The following is a 17,536-nucleotide window of genomic DNA, read 5'->3' as shown; positions in this document are numbered from 1 at the left end:
GGCCGCCGCGGGGTGCCGCGATAAGTACGCTGGCTGAGCGCACTGGGGCTCGCTGATGACAGCCGCGTTTCGCGCGCCGTAGGGACCAAAATTTGAAGTGTTGGCGTAAATGTGAACACCTACAATGAAATTTGCACTGCGATGCCCCAGCGCCGTTAAGTAGGCGGAGCGCTGTGGACGAGCCTCACTCCGCCGTAGCCTTCGCAGTGCAAGTCAGTTAAGGAGGAGGAGAAGCACCGCGCATGGGATGCTTGATTGCCAGTAACTGCATTTCTGCTGAATGCACCGATGTAATTTTTTCAGCATCGCTATTCTGAAATAGTCCAGTTTAACTTCAGATGAATCTCGCGACATCGATAAAAAGTGGTTTAGCCTAATAGGAGTAATAAGAGTACACCTTTAGGCGCATGTCTCGGCATTTGCTCTTGATAGTCATGTTGACTACGCGACCAATAGCGAGCACATACCGGTGATGTTTGAAATTATATGCCCGCTAAAATCTTTAGCAACTCAGGTACCGACTTACATAGCCTGTGATAAATTTCAAAGCAGTTACCGGTCTTCATTGACTTCCTTACCGAGAGCAAATTCCGAAGGAAAGCATATAGCATATTTTATTTTGTTTTAAAGGTTTCCTCTAAAAAGTTGAACTTAAGGTTTCACTCAGTTTAAAATAAATCTTCTTGTTGGTGCAATGACGACTGCTCGAAAAGTTACAGACTGTGCAGACAGATTGTTACAAAAGCATCACGCGTGCGAGGGCAGTCTTGGCACGAATAAAATACAATGGCGTTTGTACACAGAGACTGTCTATTGACACCAAAAGCCACGGGTTAAAGGTAGAGCCCCCCTTAACAAGTTGGACTACAGCAGAGCCACATCATGCGACAACAAATAGATGGGGCGTGATCACCGTCACAGAGCTGCGCTATATATTTACCTAATTACATCCGCTAACGACCACAGCAAATCAAAATTTCATACTCATTGCGAAAGTACTGATTACTCGAGTGCGATTCGACGGCCAAGGCGACGTGGTAGTTGCCGAGGACGCGGCAGTAGGCGGAGCGCAGATCCCCGTGTCGAACCTGTCAGCTCCGGTACTAGTGGTCGTGATAATGCGTTGTCCAGTAACAGGTAGCTGCTCCATTCGCTGAGAGAAGGCGGTGCTACCATGTCTGGGACCCTAAACAAGGTGCGGAGTGATCCAGGTTGTGGAGCAGGCTTGAGTCATCTCGACCGACTGGCCACTCGCCATCACCCACACGGCAAAACTCATGTCACCGTCCCATTCTCTTAAATAGCAGGGCTGCCTCCTGGATCTGCCCGGCGACTGTCTACTCACGTTCCACTCGCTGCAGCCAACATTGCGAACACCACAACCCTCGTTCACCCCAGTGCCATGCTTCGCACTTTCGGCCTTTTGTTTTCTGCGCCTCTTGTCGTTTTTATATTGCATGTCTTTCGTTCTGGCTGCTGCTTGTGTCTCCTAATTGCTAGTGTTGCAGCCATTGAGCACATCTTCCGCCATAAGAGCGACGTCGCGCGCGCATTGCATAGACTAATAGACTAATAGACTAATACTAATAGTCTAATAGGAATAGACTAATAGGAGCCGCCTAGAAGAAACCTTTAGGTAACCAACACCGCAGAAATGGGTCAGACTGTAAATTCTTTGCAGATGCACTCAAACGCATTGTGCCTGAATTATCGGATGAGTACGACATGAAATATTTAATTTTATTTCCAAACATAATAACAAACGAGCTATATTCAGCATTTTTCCATATAGGAAAACTATTCCTTCACCACTTAACGTGGAATCTATAATGTTATCTCCACATGAAATGGCTTGTTCGCTGCAGGTTATTGCTATAGGAGTGCAGAATCTCTATCCTGGACTTCCTCGCCTTACCTTTTAGTGATGATTATAGTGAAACATTGAAACGTGTGCTTTGTCTTTCTTCAGTCACCACTTTTCACCGTCTAACAGATGGTAAGCGTTACCGCTCGGCGCAAGACGCGCCTGTGTTATCACTGAACCTTGTTATTCGATTGTATGCGTGGCGCCAATAGTATTACACTTTCTTGAAGGTACGCGAGCACCAGCCACAGCGCTGGAAGCTTCGAGGAGTCATGTATAAAAGCCGTCGCGCTTGATCCGCTGACGAGATTTCGACGTATGTGGTCGCTGTTATCCTTTTGATGAGTGTTACTTGTCTTGATAGGCATAGGTACGCAAAATAAATAGTTTCGTGACTTGTGCTGGGCCACTGTGGCTATACTGACAGTCACTACACCGTGACAGCATGTATGGTTCGGTTGTCAGATGTAATACAGAGACTTCAGTCGCTGATGTGGGCATAGATGGAGACACTTCGGCCTTGTTAAAATTTCATGCAGAGTCACAAGTTGATCTGCTGAACAGCACAAACTATTAAGTCAGAAGAGCGTGAATTTCTTGTGAACGAAAAATTTCAAACATTATACTGTTGCTCTAAAAACCGGTGGACGATTATGTCTTAGACAGCGTCCGGCCAATTGCCTTAATATGAAATTTTGTAAAGTTGATAGAATGAATACTAAATGTACATGTTGCGATTATTATTAGAAGAAAGCTCCATAGTAGAGGCCAAATTGGTTTCAGACCACGGTGCTCAATATTATAGGAACATATTGACCTCGAAAGTCGCATGCAACATGCACAATGGCAAGGGCAGTATGCAGTATTAGTAAGAGTGGAGATCACAAAAGCATACAATAGTATTGAACATGAGGTATTAGTCAACCATATATGAAAAGTCCAAGTTATTCCGAGCATGAATTCCTGAGTTTATAAGTGAAAGATAATTTTATTGTTTTGACAGCGGTTTTTCAACAGGACCATATAAACTGTCAAAAACGGTTTCCTCAAAGGGCAATGTTGTCTCCAGTATTATTTTATATATTACTGAGCTCCGTTCCATACCCAGATGACGTGCCCACTGACACGTGGGCGGATTCAGTGCATAAAAGCTTGAAAAAAAAACGTATTTATCTGTTCTTGAAGAGTGGCTTAATACCATTCGAGTTTCTCTGTGTGAACAAATTCTCATTGCTTGTATTCCTTCGGATGGACTCGGTACATATTTCCTTATCTTACCAGCTCAACCTCATTGCAGAAGTACAGACTGTCAAGCATCTCGGTGTGATATATGGCATTCATGGCTTACGCATACAAATCATACTGAAAAAATCTGTGTTGCAGTGCTGGGTTCTTTACGCGCAATACGCTACAGTCGATCAGAGATGCGCAGAACCACGTTGTAACCAAGCTGCCCCACGCATATACGCGTGGTGCACGAGTTTTAGGGTTTATTATACTATGGAACGCCGCCATGTAAGCTTCGCCCTTTGTTCACCGGCAAAAGCAGTCATTAGAAGGCAGTTTAGTGCTCGATGATGTAGTGTATAGTATGGATGGATGGAAACAACTGTTCATCTCGAACCAACGACTTCATTTTTTACTCGGTTATGAATACTTGACGTACAGACATTTTTAAGACATTCGAATCACTAACCCGACGGAGCTAAGCTGTGTTATTTTTTATTCTTAGCACGGTATGATATTTCAGGAACATTGGCCTAGATTCCGCATACCTCAAGTTAAATTTGCACACATTTTTCTCAAACCACTGACCATTCAAATTAAAGACATCCATACGGTTTGCTAGAAGAAACATTTTCATCAAATACACTGTCATGACAATGTCTTAGTAAGGGAAAACACCTGTTTTATGAATGTTAAATGCCTATTTAGAGGATTGCCTAAAGGAAATGCAAACAAATCTAGTCCTAGCGACTGACGCCTCAGAGAACAGTGTTAATAGTATGTTCAGCAATATTCACAATTCGTCCTTTTTTCCCCTTCGTAAATTAAACCCATGAGTGGGTTCTACAGTGTTCGAAACCGATATTTTATCCTTGAGTACGTTGCTCACTGCATGAAGTGACTCGAAGGTCTCTCGGCGTTTAACTCGCTAGGCCTTCACCACTTAAGTAATATCCGGCTAATTTGCCTGCCTGAGCATACAGGAATAGTTTTAAATGAAACGGCAGATTCAGTGGCGAAGACGTCGATGGGTGGCCCGGCCATTTAAATTGTCGTTGGATAACGTTTGATCGTAGGGCACGATTTCGGAGGTAAGCGATGCTTCGAGAGCTCTTTGTGCCACCTATCGCAAATTACCCCGATTGTAACCGTCTTTCCTGCACCTGGAAATGTAATATATTCCAAACGAGAACTGACGCAACTATTAGTAGGCTACGCTGTCATATACCATCTTTAAATACTGAGACAATATTCAGAGAAGAGAATGTGCAGAGAATATTCAGAGAAGACCATACTATATCAATTTTTTTCGTATCTTGTCGACGGTTTCTTAGTTTAAGGATACCTATTCTAAAATGTTGTATTCGTGTTGCGTTATTTTAAACAGCCCAGTTCTTGGCCAATCCCTCGGAGAATTTCCAAGAATCTCCATCTACATCGACTTCTCGAACGCCCCAAACAACCGCTGTGTGCAATGTTTCCCAGTGTCCCTAAGAAATGTGCGTGAGGCGGCGTTCACGTTTCGTAGAAATGAGGAGCTTGTTAAGTGTGCTCGTGTAGTGGAAATGTATAGATTCAGAATTCTCTATTTCCGTGCGGTGTTCGAGGCGCCCGCACTGTGCTCATTGAATGAGACGAGTCATTTTGTGCATATATATTGACATCTCCTAATAAAGTGGTGTGTTATTGGCGATGTTTATGAAAAGACAAAATCGCTAGTTTATTGTGAAATTTGCAGTAAATTACTCACGTCACGAAATTAAATTTGGTAGAAATGGGTCAAATACTACAAGTGACGTACATGGGAGCACAAATTTTAGGACGCGAAAAAAGGCTGTTGCTCAAAAATTCTTAGGCACGTAAGTGCGTTCTATCGAAATCATGTGGGGATTTCTGCAAGGTAGCACACATTCGCAGTCTTTTCTTTTCAAGAGGACACAGAGTATGCCGGACAGACTACACATTAAACGCGCAATGTTGCTCAGAGACGCAAGTGACGTTCGCACTTAAAGCTTACAGCGCATAAAACTGTGTTGCTTTATAAACCAGACCCATGGGAGCACATATACTACAGCAGACACCTGTCTGAAATGACGCAACGAAGCAGGAGTCAAGCTGTCAGTTACGCACGTTTTTTCGTTTGTTTCTTCAGACGCTCGAATGCGCGTGTGTTGAAAGATACTGCAAACAGCGCTTGGTCAGACAGCACCAATGAAGCGGAACTACGTACGGCAGTTGCTCCACTATCCATAGCGTTCCGGGTTGCAGGCTTCCCCATGGCATGAACAGCTTGTAGTCCAGAACCATCCACTGGTTGTTGTACCTAGAGAGAGGGCAGTACATGGAACCTGTTTATAATTTACCGTCCGCGTCGCTCTTTATGCACCTCGCAATGAAGATGGCCCTAAATATTTTTTTTTTTGATAAAGACCAAGCTTTGCGCCCTTCTCGGGCACTGCATGTCGCTCTTTTCCTTTCCCATTTCTGGTATTCCGAACGCATATCACTTTGCTAAAGTTATCTGAACGAGTTTATAACTTCTGGCAATCACGTATAGCAAACTCGGCTGTGAGCAACTGCATCAGTTATAATTTTTTTGACCATGCAATTGAAAACTATGCTGGTCATTTTCGAAACTGAATAATGTCTTTTTTTTTGCGCAGAATAGTGCACGTCGTAGTGCGGTCGGCCAGCAGTTAATAAAGAAATGCATGCACACGCACTTTTGACCATAGAATAACGTACAGAAAACGAGAGCGTCTACTTTACCGCTGACGCTTAGGGTATCCCCAATTTCCAAAGCCTCATTTTTTGGCGGTAACGCTAAGCTTCTTGGATTAGGGCACAGTTGGAGCACCTAAGCGAGTTTTTCTCTAGGACATTACCAGTGCACGGATACGTGCCGCACCATTGAAGAGAGGGACGCGTGTCGAAATAGTGATAATTGGAATGATGCTAATTATTTTTCATACCTGCAAGAACATATAATTCGCCACCTTTCTGACAAATTCAGACGAATGAACGTGATGGGCTAACTTGTGCGTGCTTGTTGAACATGGCTGTCAAATGAATAGCGGCACAAAACAGGCGCAAAAGCCCAACAGCGTGGGAACCAGCTGGTCCTACGAGCGCGAAAGTATATGCTCACGTTCCGCTGTTCAACCTGGAGAAGATGGCGGCCCATTGCGAGCCGCTGGTAGAGAGTCTGCTGGCGACCATGTTCCGGACCCAAGTCAGCGGACCGCCGTTGGGACGTACATAGCGTAGCAACTGGTGGTTGGTATTTTTCAATGATGTCTCCATCACCGCCTGCGCGATCGCCAAGCAGGCTTTATTCGCTCCCGTCGAAGGAACAGCTTCGTTTTAGGCGGGCTGTTATAAGAAATACTATGAATTTCAAATTATACAAACGCGACAAGCTGGGCATTGCTGCTTTGTTAATAGATTTATCTCCCGAGCTATTATTCGAATACATAGGTACAGTACTCACGGATTGAAATAGGACAGTCGGAGCGCGTGGCCGTCGCTACATGCAGCGCGCCGCTCGTGGGTGCCCATAGAACCAAAGTGCTGCATTGTGGTATAGCGCGAGGGGGAGAACATCTAAGGAGCAGAATTACTCCTTCCTGTCACCGACGAGCCGGCCTGTGGTTTACCATACTGCCAGTGTGGCGCTGCAAGGCTTGCGCGCCTTCGTGTGCCGACTGAAATGGCTCGACGGTGCACACCTGCGCGAGCAGACGACGCTCTCATTGCACGCGCTTTGGCGATGCGGCACGCATGCTGTGCAAGCAAGACACGGGATTCAGCTGCGAGATTGCGCCTTGTGTGCGTTCGTAGATATGATAAACATCTGCACAAAAGAATAGCTTATTTCGTGCGAACACCTGTGTAGTAGCCGACGAGAAATTGCCTTCTTTATTCAGCCCCGAAATGATAACACACGGCATTGTTGGTCGTACTGACGTCAGCAGAAGCCGCGCCACAGGTAGTTATAGATGGCGAACACAAGACGCGCCTCCGTTTCATACACGAGCAGCAATGCCAGGCATACCCATCTCGGAATGGATGCGGATTGTGACTGTCTGTACCAGGTTTACCGCAGCAACAAATCGCCGATATGACCGTACGCCCCCGCTCGTCAGTGAGCAGGATTGTGCGGGCTTTCAGGACGGATGCTTGCTTGACAAATCTGCCCAGAGGACTCCGACCGACTCTGACGACGAGCGTATAGTTGAAGCAGCAAGACGAAACCCGAAGATGACGGCGAAAGAAATACGAAACGACCTGGGGCTAGCTGCCAGCACACAAGTAGTACGCGAGAACGTTCACACAAGTGGCCTTCGTAGTTGTGTGGCGGCGATTAAGCCCTTCATCTCTTCCGAAAACAGGATCAAAAGGCTGCTGTTTGCACAGGAGCATCGGTCCTGGACAGCGGAAGAGTGGCAGAATGTCCTTTTTACGGACGAGAGCACGTTTACATCAGAATGGGACCAGCAGCAGCGAGCGTGGAGGACACGAAGCACGAGGCAGGTGGACTCCTTCACAAATTCGGGGGTTACACAGCTTCACTAAAAAAATCCGCCAATGTTTATCTTTCTTTACATTCCCGTAGCGCATGATATATGGGATAGATGGTATGTAGCGGCTAGGTATGCGTTTCATCAAAAACTAGGTTTTATATTCCGGGCACTCCGCTACCGCGAGGAGAGAGCGCACGCCAAAAAACTTTTCACCAGCGCCTTGTTTCGTGGGTTAAACACAAGCACTTCGTAGAAATGGTCACTAAAGGCAGTGCATTCTGTCAACATTCAAGAGACGGACCCCTGTCATCGCGGTTATCAATCGCAGTGAAGTAAAATAATGTCTTGTGTTCTTTCCGCTTCCTTCAGCCAGATTCGACACCCCAAATCTGCATCGTGTTGCAAGCAGCGGTCGATGTAGGGTCAACGTGTGGGGGTGTATTTACAAAGACGGCTTGGGTCTGCTTGCAGGCCTGCACGGCCGCTTTAATGCCGCAGCATACTTAGACCTCCTCGACACCGTCCTTATGCCGTACGCCCTGGTTGGCCCATTTAAGGACGGCTTGTTTTACTTCCAGCACGACCGGAGCCCAGTTCACACCGCAGCATCCGTGACTCGCCTGCTGGAAGACAAGTGTGTGATTGTGTTGAACTGGCCTCCGCAAGGTGCGGACATTAATATTATTGAGAATGTATGGGCTGAAATAAAGAAGGCCCTGTCTCGTCGGCCGCTCCACAGGTGTTCTTCGGACAACCTGTGGGCGGCTCTTCAAGAAGAATGGGAGAAGCTAGCGCCTTCTTCCTTGGGCGATAGCCTCTACGAAAGCTTGCCACGCAGAATGGCCGCCGTATTCGCTGCTAGGGGCGAACCAACAAAATACTGAGACTTCGTTTAAATGTTGCACGAGGACAGGCCTGTGACGGTTTCTTTTCTTTTTTGTCGTTACAAAATGGACGAAATAAACTTTCTTTTCTTTTGTTTTGTGCAAGTGTTGATCATGTCAACGAAGGCACGTACGGCGATATCACGTAGCTGAATCCTGTGTCTTAATTGCATAGCATGCGTGCCGCATCGCCAAAACGCGCAAGCAAGATGCGCAAGCAGACGCCGCCGCAAAACGGGCAATGCGCACCGCCGAACCATTTCGGTCGGCACACGAACGCGCAAGCCTTGCAGCGCCGCGCAGGCAGTGTGGTAAACCACAGGCCGGCCCGTTGGCGACCGGAAGGAGTAAATCTGCTCCGTAGATGTTCTCCCCCTCGCGCTACACCACAATGCAGCACCTTGGTTCCATGAGCATCCACGGGGGGCGCTGCATGTAGCGACGGCTACGCGCTCCGAATGTCCTATTTCAATCCGTGAGTACTGTACAGTGGTTAGAGCAGTAGGTCTGCCGACTGAGCGTAGTTCAGCACTTAATTATCCGCATCATGATGCAAGAAATGGCCCTGGAAGCAGTAGAGTGTTTCTCCTGAGCGCGTCGTCATCACACAATGTGCAGCATTCCTGGGTACGCTTAGTTACTTGCTATTGCATTGCGTTGACTGTGGCTGCGAGCCTCTTAGACATTGCGCCATGCGGGCAAACTATCATGATAGACACGCTCGATTGAACTCTGAAGCCTTGCACATACAGAACAGTGGCGTTGTTTTGGAGCGCTTTTCAGTTTCACTCGAGACAAAAGTTTCAATCTTATTCAACTGATCACACTATTTTTACTGCACTTCCTGTTTTCTAGTTGTTTCCGATAGATGCTGCTCGAAAGAATAAACATTCTGTTGTTAGTCAGCGCTGTCTTAAGTCCTTTTCTCACATCCTCTTATTTTGCGTTGCTTCGGCTCATGTTAGGAAACAACTAGGCCAAGTGCCTAGGCTCCTGTAGTTAGAAGGCTGAATGCGCAGCATTCTGGGAGAACAACCTAATCACTGAGGCAAGTTATTATTTTGAGAAAACGCATCGCATGACGTCATCAAGTGACAGCATCATTTGACGAAGACTTGATCACGTGACGTCAAGTCTGACGTGGTAACATCATCACATTACGTCATCAAGCAAAATTGTCAATCGACCATGCCTTTATTCTCGTATATTCGAATTAAAATCCGAAGCTATCATGTATACAGCTTGTGCGTAAGTTGTACTTACGAATTTTACGACGCAAGTTCATTTCAGAAATTCAGTTCAATAACACACTTGCGCATATTGGTGGACACAGGAGAATGAGAATGTATGCTCAAGCTCCGCCAATTCCGTACACGTTCGTGCGCGGATGACGTACGTGTGTACACAGTATACCTTTCCTTGACGTGTGGGCGCTCTGCCCGTTGCATTTGTCGCACAGGGTGCGCTGCGACTGTAATCGACATTATGGCAAAAACTGTCCGAAACCGCACCTCCACGTAGCGGCCGCGGCCACTCGGACCTCAAATGGCAGCTGAAGAAGGGACCTGTCTGAGCTTCTGCGTAACAGAAGTGTCTTTTTTCCTACATTGAAATTAGAATCCGAAGCTACCACCTCTGCAGCTTCTGTGTAAGTCGTATTTTACGAATTCCATGACGCAGTTTGCTTTGAAAAAAATTCGTGGGGCCGCAACATTTATAAGGCGATGAATTACTATCGAAGCTGTCTATAGGCCGCACACGTGGGCTGTGTACGTTATGGCATCACACAAATTTTTCATACGGCACGACGCTACTACGCCTACAGAAGCGCCGTCGCGGTTGCTACACCTCCCTTGCATCTGCCGCAACCACTGCTGCAGCTGTGCCGGAACCTCGGACGCGCTTGACGTTATTATAACCACAGAAGCGCAGGCCACGTGCACAGGCGCCGTCGCCGCGCTCTTTCCCCTTTCGCGTACCCGGCTCCATTGCTGCAGCGCTGTCGCCACTCTTTTTCCTTCTTGCCCGTACCCATCATCTCCAGTGTTGCAGCGTCATGGCGAGGGACGTTTTCATCCCTCTCCCCTACCTGTCTCATTTCCTGTGCACGTGTCGTGCCCCAGATATGGAGGCAAGCCGCCTAGCTACTACCCCCCCCCCCCCCATGCGGAGGATGCACCCGGGGGCTAGGGGTAATAGCGTCGCTTTAAAGCTGAATTAGTTCAATAAGGCATATGTGCTTGGAGGAGGGTCTAGAAGAATGAGCAGGTATGGTGCACTGCGCCACATGAGTCTGCGCGCGTGCCATACGTGACTTCTGGTGGGGCTGCGTGTCTAACGTCGACAACAGCTTCGCTATACATCCGCTTTCCAAGACTGAAATGAAGGCGGAATTTTTTAAATCAAGTCTTCAACTTGTTCTTCTCAGTACACTGAGCAGAAATGGGTTGTTGCTGATCATGAAGGATGTTTGGGCTGTGCCGTCATAAGATTGCCGCGAAATAACAAGAACATGATACTCATTGTGCTACAAAGTCAAGCGGATTGTCCTTCCGGCACAACAACGAGGAATTTCGGACTCGATAAAGTACGAACAGCGTTATTTTTGTCGGCGTACCTCGAATTCAGCGCAAAGCGACGAGTGACTCGGTCCAAAAGTGAACAGGAAGAAATCACAGTGATTGCATGGTCTTCTTATCATCATGCATGCGCATTTTCGCTGATGACTGCATTATCCATCGTTGTATTATCAGCTCTGATGAACACCTGATCCTCCAAAATGATCTTAACCAAATTATTTATTGGTGTGACAGCTGGCTAATGATTCTAAATTCATAAAAATGTAAAGTGATATCCTTCTCCCGCAAACGCACTAACTTGGACTATCCCTACTGTATTAAAAATGTCCCATTATCTCGGACCTCATCATTTATATATCTAGGCGTAAATTTTTCAACAAATCTCTCTTGGACTTCTCACATTACCGCCATCTTTGCCAGTGGTCCTCGATCACTGGGTTACCTGCGACGTAACCATCGGAACTCACCTTCACTTATCTGCAGATTAGCATTTCAAACATTTGTTCACTCTACTTGAGTTCGCCGCTCCAGTCTGGTCTCCCCACCAAAATTACGCAATTAACATGCTGGAATGAATACAAAATAGAGCCGCACGTTTCATTTCCTGGAATTATGACTACCGTTCTAGCGTAAATCAAATAAAGATTCACCTTTCCCTTCAGGTGCTAAGTAATCGTCGCGACCTAGCCCTTTTGTCATTATTTCATAAATACGCCCCCCACACTAACAAATGCTCTCTACACCTAGAAACGTTATCGCACACGTCGCATAGATTACAGAATCATCATAGCTTCACGTGCATCTATGGTAAAACAGAAGCATTTAACCCGCCTGCATTTCCACGTGCCATTCGGCTCTGGAACAGCTTCCCCGATTACATAGTGGCATATACTGACCGTAAAAAATTCAGGCACTCACTCAACTCGCTTAATCGTTGTTAACCATTGATATCACACTCCCAGTTCGATGTTATTTTTTCCTACCTTTTCCTAGTACTGTAATACGTTTGCTACTAACTTATACAGTTCCTTTTAATTGTAGTCATATACAGACAGCTTTATGTCTAGCTCATATGTTTCTCTTACTTTTAGGCTGTGCACTAGGCTGGTGCTTTCTTTATATTATTATCATTGTTTCGAGATTGTATGTACTTACTTGATTCTATGCCCCCCCCCCCCCATAACTCATTCCCCATTTAGTGGCCTTATAACTCATTTTATGAATTAAAAAAAGTATATCGCATCACAACTTCGCGACGATGACGCAGGTTAATAGCTCCAGAAGCGGAAGCCAAACATCTTTTACTGGTGCAACACGGTTCTTGCTTCTCAGGAGCTGTGTGTCATAGATGCCGGTAGCTGCAAACTCCGGTACGTAGATACAGGTGACGTACACTCTGGGGCTTGCGTCTGGGAATGCCTATAGGTCGATTGAGAAGGCTGCATAATTTGCCCGCAGGAAGACAAAACGTTGAATGCCACGTGCTTTCATTCTACCAAATTCAGTACAGCAGCTGTTCCAGCTTGTTTATTCTTAGTGAATGGCGAAACCCCATGCACATTTCCTTTTCCACAGGCCTACAAAAAGCAGCTTTGCTCTGAGCGGAAATAGCGCTAGATAGCGCAAAAGAATTGTACACGCTTGCTAATGATCGAAGCACCTTGCGCTTGGGTTTCGCGTACATTGATAATACCCTGACTGCCTTCACGTTTACAGGGTACGCCTAGGGCTTCGATTACGAAACTCTGTCCGTTCTCGTCTTCCATAGCAACCTTGTCGCACAGGAAGCATTTCGAGAAACCAGCGGAACTGGATGCTCACTTGCGCCTGTTCCGTGCTTGCGTCACAGAATATTTTTCGCGTTTGACTGCATACTGTTGCACTTTTATCCACCTTAGGAAGTCCCACGATTATGCCGTCGACGTAAAAGGATCGCAAGGTGAAGGCGAATGATGACTGCTTGCGAAAAAAAGTAGAAATTTTGCCGGACAGGCAATGCATTGATTGCGACAGGAAAATTTTAGACAGTGATACAAAATAAGATTACACGTTTTGTATGATGCCTGAACTGCTGTAATGATTCCCTTACCAAATAAATTAAGAAGGACGGTGTCACGCGCGCACAGGCAATCGCGAACACATCTCACTCGATAACCGCGGACACTCGCTGTCAGGACACTGGCGTGCATGATGAACAGCGGCAGCAGCGGTGAGCGTATTCGATTTTGTGCCGCATCTCGCTTCAGCGCATACTAGGCGCGAGAGATAGCTAGTTTGTGCGCCTAGTTCGATGGCGTAAACAAAAATGTGCTTTTAACAGTCACTACAATTTAACGTTTTCGTTTATATGCGACAAAAGCAATCAAATCTGGCGTAGTGGTTGCCGACGAAACAATTTCTTCTTTTCCGTGTGTTTAGATAGGAACACCAAAGCTAAGGCTTCCTTTAAAGTGGCACTTTTTATGTAGTGAGCTCACTTGTTCAAAAATGTTACGGGTGTAGTACTTTTTATTATGTTTGCGATCTTACGTATGCGACTTTTTTTTCCGTACTGTGCCCTGGTGTGGCGAACGTGTTGTTTGCTATTGTATTTCATGCCTTCCAAGAAGATTTCACCCACAAATAGAAAAATCGCTGTCCAGGCACTCCCTACACATGGTTAACCAGCGGTGCTGAAACGTGAGGCCCCGCACAATCTAACAAACGCGAGCGTAACGAAAGTATAGAAGGTAAGGACCGTAGCAGACGGCGCAGCGGGTGCTCCGCCTTTCAGTTTGATTGCGCCTGCGCGGCAAGATTTCACGTGGCGGTGGACCGCCACGCAGTGCTCCCAGGGGCTCCCGTGTTCCCGCTAGCAGTAGCCGTGCCTGTAGATGCCCACAGCCATTCTCTTTTCCACTGATATTTCCGGGCGCCTGACAATCTCCTAAGCCTGCAGAGGGTGCCGGCATGGTTCCACAATATAGCCAAATGCCCCAGACGATACGGAAAAAAGCATTAAGTGAGGAATTGTTCTCTGATGTGCGGCATGGTGTCCTCGAACCATCTGTCATTCTGGTCAAACTTCCACCTTTTGCGATGCATGGGCAGGTTACAGGCGATGGCACCAGCTATGCATAAGCTGTTCGGTAAAAGTCAGCGTCTCCTCATCTTATCACTCTTGCTTTTCCTGCTCCTATTTCAAGCTTAATATTTGCAGCTGCCATTAGCAGAGCAATTCTGTGGTTCTCTAGAGAGCTCATTTTCTCTGATGCAGCCGAAAATACGCCGCGACTGGCGCAACAAGCAGACGACAAAAAACGTGACGGCCAATGTTACCAGGTGCTTGACAATCCGTTACATCACCAAACTCGCGTACAACTTTTCTTCGCAGTAAACAGAAGGCTACAGAGACAAACTACGCGAGTGTTACCGCCAAAGAATAAAATACCACAATTGCGTCCCTGTTTCCTGCGTGAGAAATTAAAAAATAACATTGCTTCATGTTCTACAGGAAGGTATATAAAAGTGGACGCAGCACATACCAGAGCGCTGTTTATATTTTTTTTACTTTGTACTTAGTAATTTCTTTTGCAAGTGTGAGAACACCCCACTTCTTGCGTGCATCTCAAGGGAAGAATGGCGTCTCCACCTTCAGGTGAGCGTTCGTTAGCTTCTGGCTCTTTCATCCCCTCGCCACAGAAGCTTGTGACGAACTTCACCAACAAATGGTTGTTACTTCGTCTAAGTAGACGAAGTAGCTGATAGGCATCGTTTATGTTGCTACCACAAGTGCCCATCTAGAGCTCTTTACCGGTGCCGTGCATAAGACTGAACCATCTGACCGGCATGATTGTGCGTTCCGTGAGTATGATATAAGCAGAGGCACTTCAAGGTCCGCCCCCATCTACAAAGCGGAGAATACCTGACTTCATGTGGGGAAGAAGACATGAGAAAAGTGAAATACGAATATGCAGCTGTATGATAGCTTCACGCTTGGCGCCTTGAGACGCAAGGCGCATCAATATTTCATGAGTAACGAGCTGCCTACGTCGGTGAAAATGACCCACATGCCATACCAACTGACCCACATGTCTGACCAACTGACCCACATGCCTTCCTTAGGTGCCCAGATGAATGCAGATGCCTGGTCTGATTGGAAGGATTGTGCGCAGAATGCTAAACCACATTGGCTTCACTTTGCGGGGGAATAAATGGAACTATAGGCTCTGAAAAAGGCAGCACATTGTCGTGTGGCACACAAAGTACCTGCGGACCGTGCGAGAGATGCGGAAGCAGAAAAAGGTATTTTCACCAAACGCTCGTTCATTACGCGTCACTTGACTATGGCGGGGCTACAGTGCCGTCTTCGAACTATTGCTTTGAGCTCGATGCTCTTTGCGTCTTGTGAAGCTGCCAATTTTTGTGGATTGGGAAACTTTCGCTAACGTATGTGCTATGGAATGCAGAGTGATACCAAGTGTGCGCACCATTTCCATTGAAGGACTCTGCCCTAGACGAGACCTGGGAGCCTACAAGACGCACAAAAGAAATGGTGTGGAAAGTCAGCCGCGTTCTGACATGCCAAGTCGCTTTTCAAAAAGGAACAATAACGGGTCTTCGAGCTTCATGTGGCAAGGGTGGTCGCCTCATTGTGCTCCTCGCAGGCAGAGAGGAGGGATTTGTAGATGGAGCGCGCCCCATCTTTCGTGCAAAGAAGAGTGTTGGTGATTACCATTCACAGACGGGTGATGACCATTTTGAGAAGTGTTTTATTCAGCAATTATCGCTGAAAACTGAACCCGCAAGCGTTATTGTCATGGACTATGCCAGCTATCACAGCGTTCAGCTTGAAAAGGTTCCGTCTACATCCACAACAAAAGGCGATATTCAGACGCCGTTGAGAAGCAAGAACATTCCGTTTTATACTCACCAGCTAAAGGCGGAGCGGCTGCAGCCTGTGAATGAGCATAAGCGCAAGTATACCGGGTACAAAATTGACACGTTCGCCAAATCAGCTCGTCATGACGATTTGAGGTTGCCGCCGTATCACTACGAATTAAATTCAATACATATAGTTTGGAGCCAAGTGATAGAATACGTAGCCGTAGATAACGCAGTATTTAGGCTTCACAACGTTGAAAAACTTCTGCATGCATGAATTGACTTCGTAAGCAAGGCAAACTGGAGGCGGAACTGCACTCATGGGGAAAGAATCGAAAACGAGCCATCGGACAGGTATTGCGAAACTGACGAGAATGTTCGGAGCGTTATAATCGAGCTTTGCCCAAACTCGAGCACAAGCTCCTAGGCTAGTTGAAATCAGACAAGTGCCTAGCAAGAAATATCATAAGTGTTTTTCTTCTCTTCTTTGTGTTCTGTTTACCAAACGCCGCTTACAAAGTAAACTTTTTTCGGATTTTCACGGCAGCTCTCTTCGCGCTCTAAATTTTCTCGCTATTTGTTACGTTGTCAATATTTGTGTTAGACTTCATATTCATGTTCTCATTTGTGTCTGTAAAAACACTTTCTGCTGCTGATCGGACATTCAAACTATGTTTTTAATATGTGATTTGAAGAGTCTCAAAAATAGAGGCCACTACTTCAAATGACATGAGTACATCAGGTGCATCTCATTTCATTTTATTACCTCAAAAGCCCCATAGGGGCCCTAAATAAGGGGTGGGCGTACATATATTTATTATACATCAGTTTAGGAATAACAGAACACAACTTATAAATACAACACACGTCAAAATTAGGTACATAATTCCCTCTAGTACACACATAGATAGCATATCCCATAATTTTTGTTTTTTAATCTGAAAAATGGTCTGTTAGTTTTTGCATGATGTAGGTGCACAGGTTATGGCGGCAATTCGGTGGAGCAGGTTGTTCCAATCTGTTGCTGCGCGAACGAAGAATGAGCCTGAAAAAGTGGTAGTATGAGTGCAGGGGCGGCCAACTTGGTACGCGTGCCGAGTGCGATGTGATATACGGGCAGCGGGAATAATGTAAGGTGGTTGATTAAGTGAAGTATAATAAAACTAATGAAAGAGAGAGAGATAGTTGAGATGCGACGGCGATCAGTGAGAGCAACCAATCCGTATTCTTTTTTTCAATGATGACACGCTGACATCATATGAATACGTTGAATGGATGAATTTTATGGCACGGTTTTGCACTGATTCAAGTGCGTTGATTAGATATGCTTGATGAGGGCTCCAGACGCCACATTAATATCCGAGTTTAGGTCTGATTATGCTTTTGTAGGCTAGCAATTTCACATGCTTGGGCGCTCGCCTTAAGTTTCGTTTTAAAAAATCAAGAGATTTATTAGAAGATGAATTGACGTTAGTAATATGTGTGCTCCAAGTAAAGTCATTAGTAAGGGTAACGCCAATGTATTTGTAAGACTGTGCAGTTTCTACGTCTACGTTATTTATTTTGTATGGGTAAGCTAGTGGGTTACGTCGCCGG

General features: G+C 46.1%; 1 protein-coding gene across 3 annotated transcripts in view; it reads right to left on the bottom strand.

Annotated features, from left to right (window-relative positions):
• Nucleotides 1-17,536, bottom strand: part of LOC135908806 (putative phospholipase B-like 2) — a 228,926-nt gene that overhangs the window by 79,352 nt on the left and 132,038 nt on the right. For all 3 annotated transcript variants that reach the window (XM_065440637.1, XM_065440638.1, XM_065440636.1), the window contains exons 7-8: nucleotides 6,240-6,400; nucleotides 5,322-5,414 (exon numbers count right to left, since the gene is read on the bottom strand). In XM_065440637.1, the coding sequence (XP_065296709.1) occupies nucleotides 5,322-5,414; nucleotides 6,240-6,400 (254 nt within the window). The remainder of the gene's footprint in view (nucleotides 1-5,321; nucleotides 5,415-6,239; nucleotides 6,401-17,536) is intronic.

The sequence above is a fragment of the Dermacentor albipictus genome, chromosome 1, assembly GCF_038994185.2.
Source record: "Dermacentor albipictus isolate Rhodes 1998 colony chromosome 1, USDA_Dalb.pri_finalv2, whole genome shotgun sequence".
Lineage (NCBI taxonomy): Eukaryota > Metazoa > Arthropoda > Arachnida > Ixodida > Ixodidae > Dermacentor > Dermacentor albipictus.
This window is presented reverse-complemented; position numbering and strand designations above follow the sequence as displayed.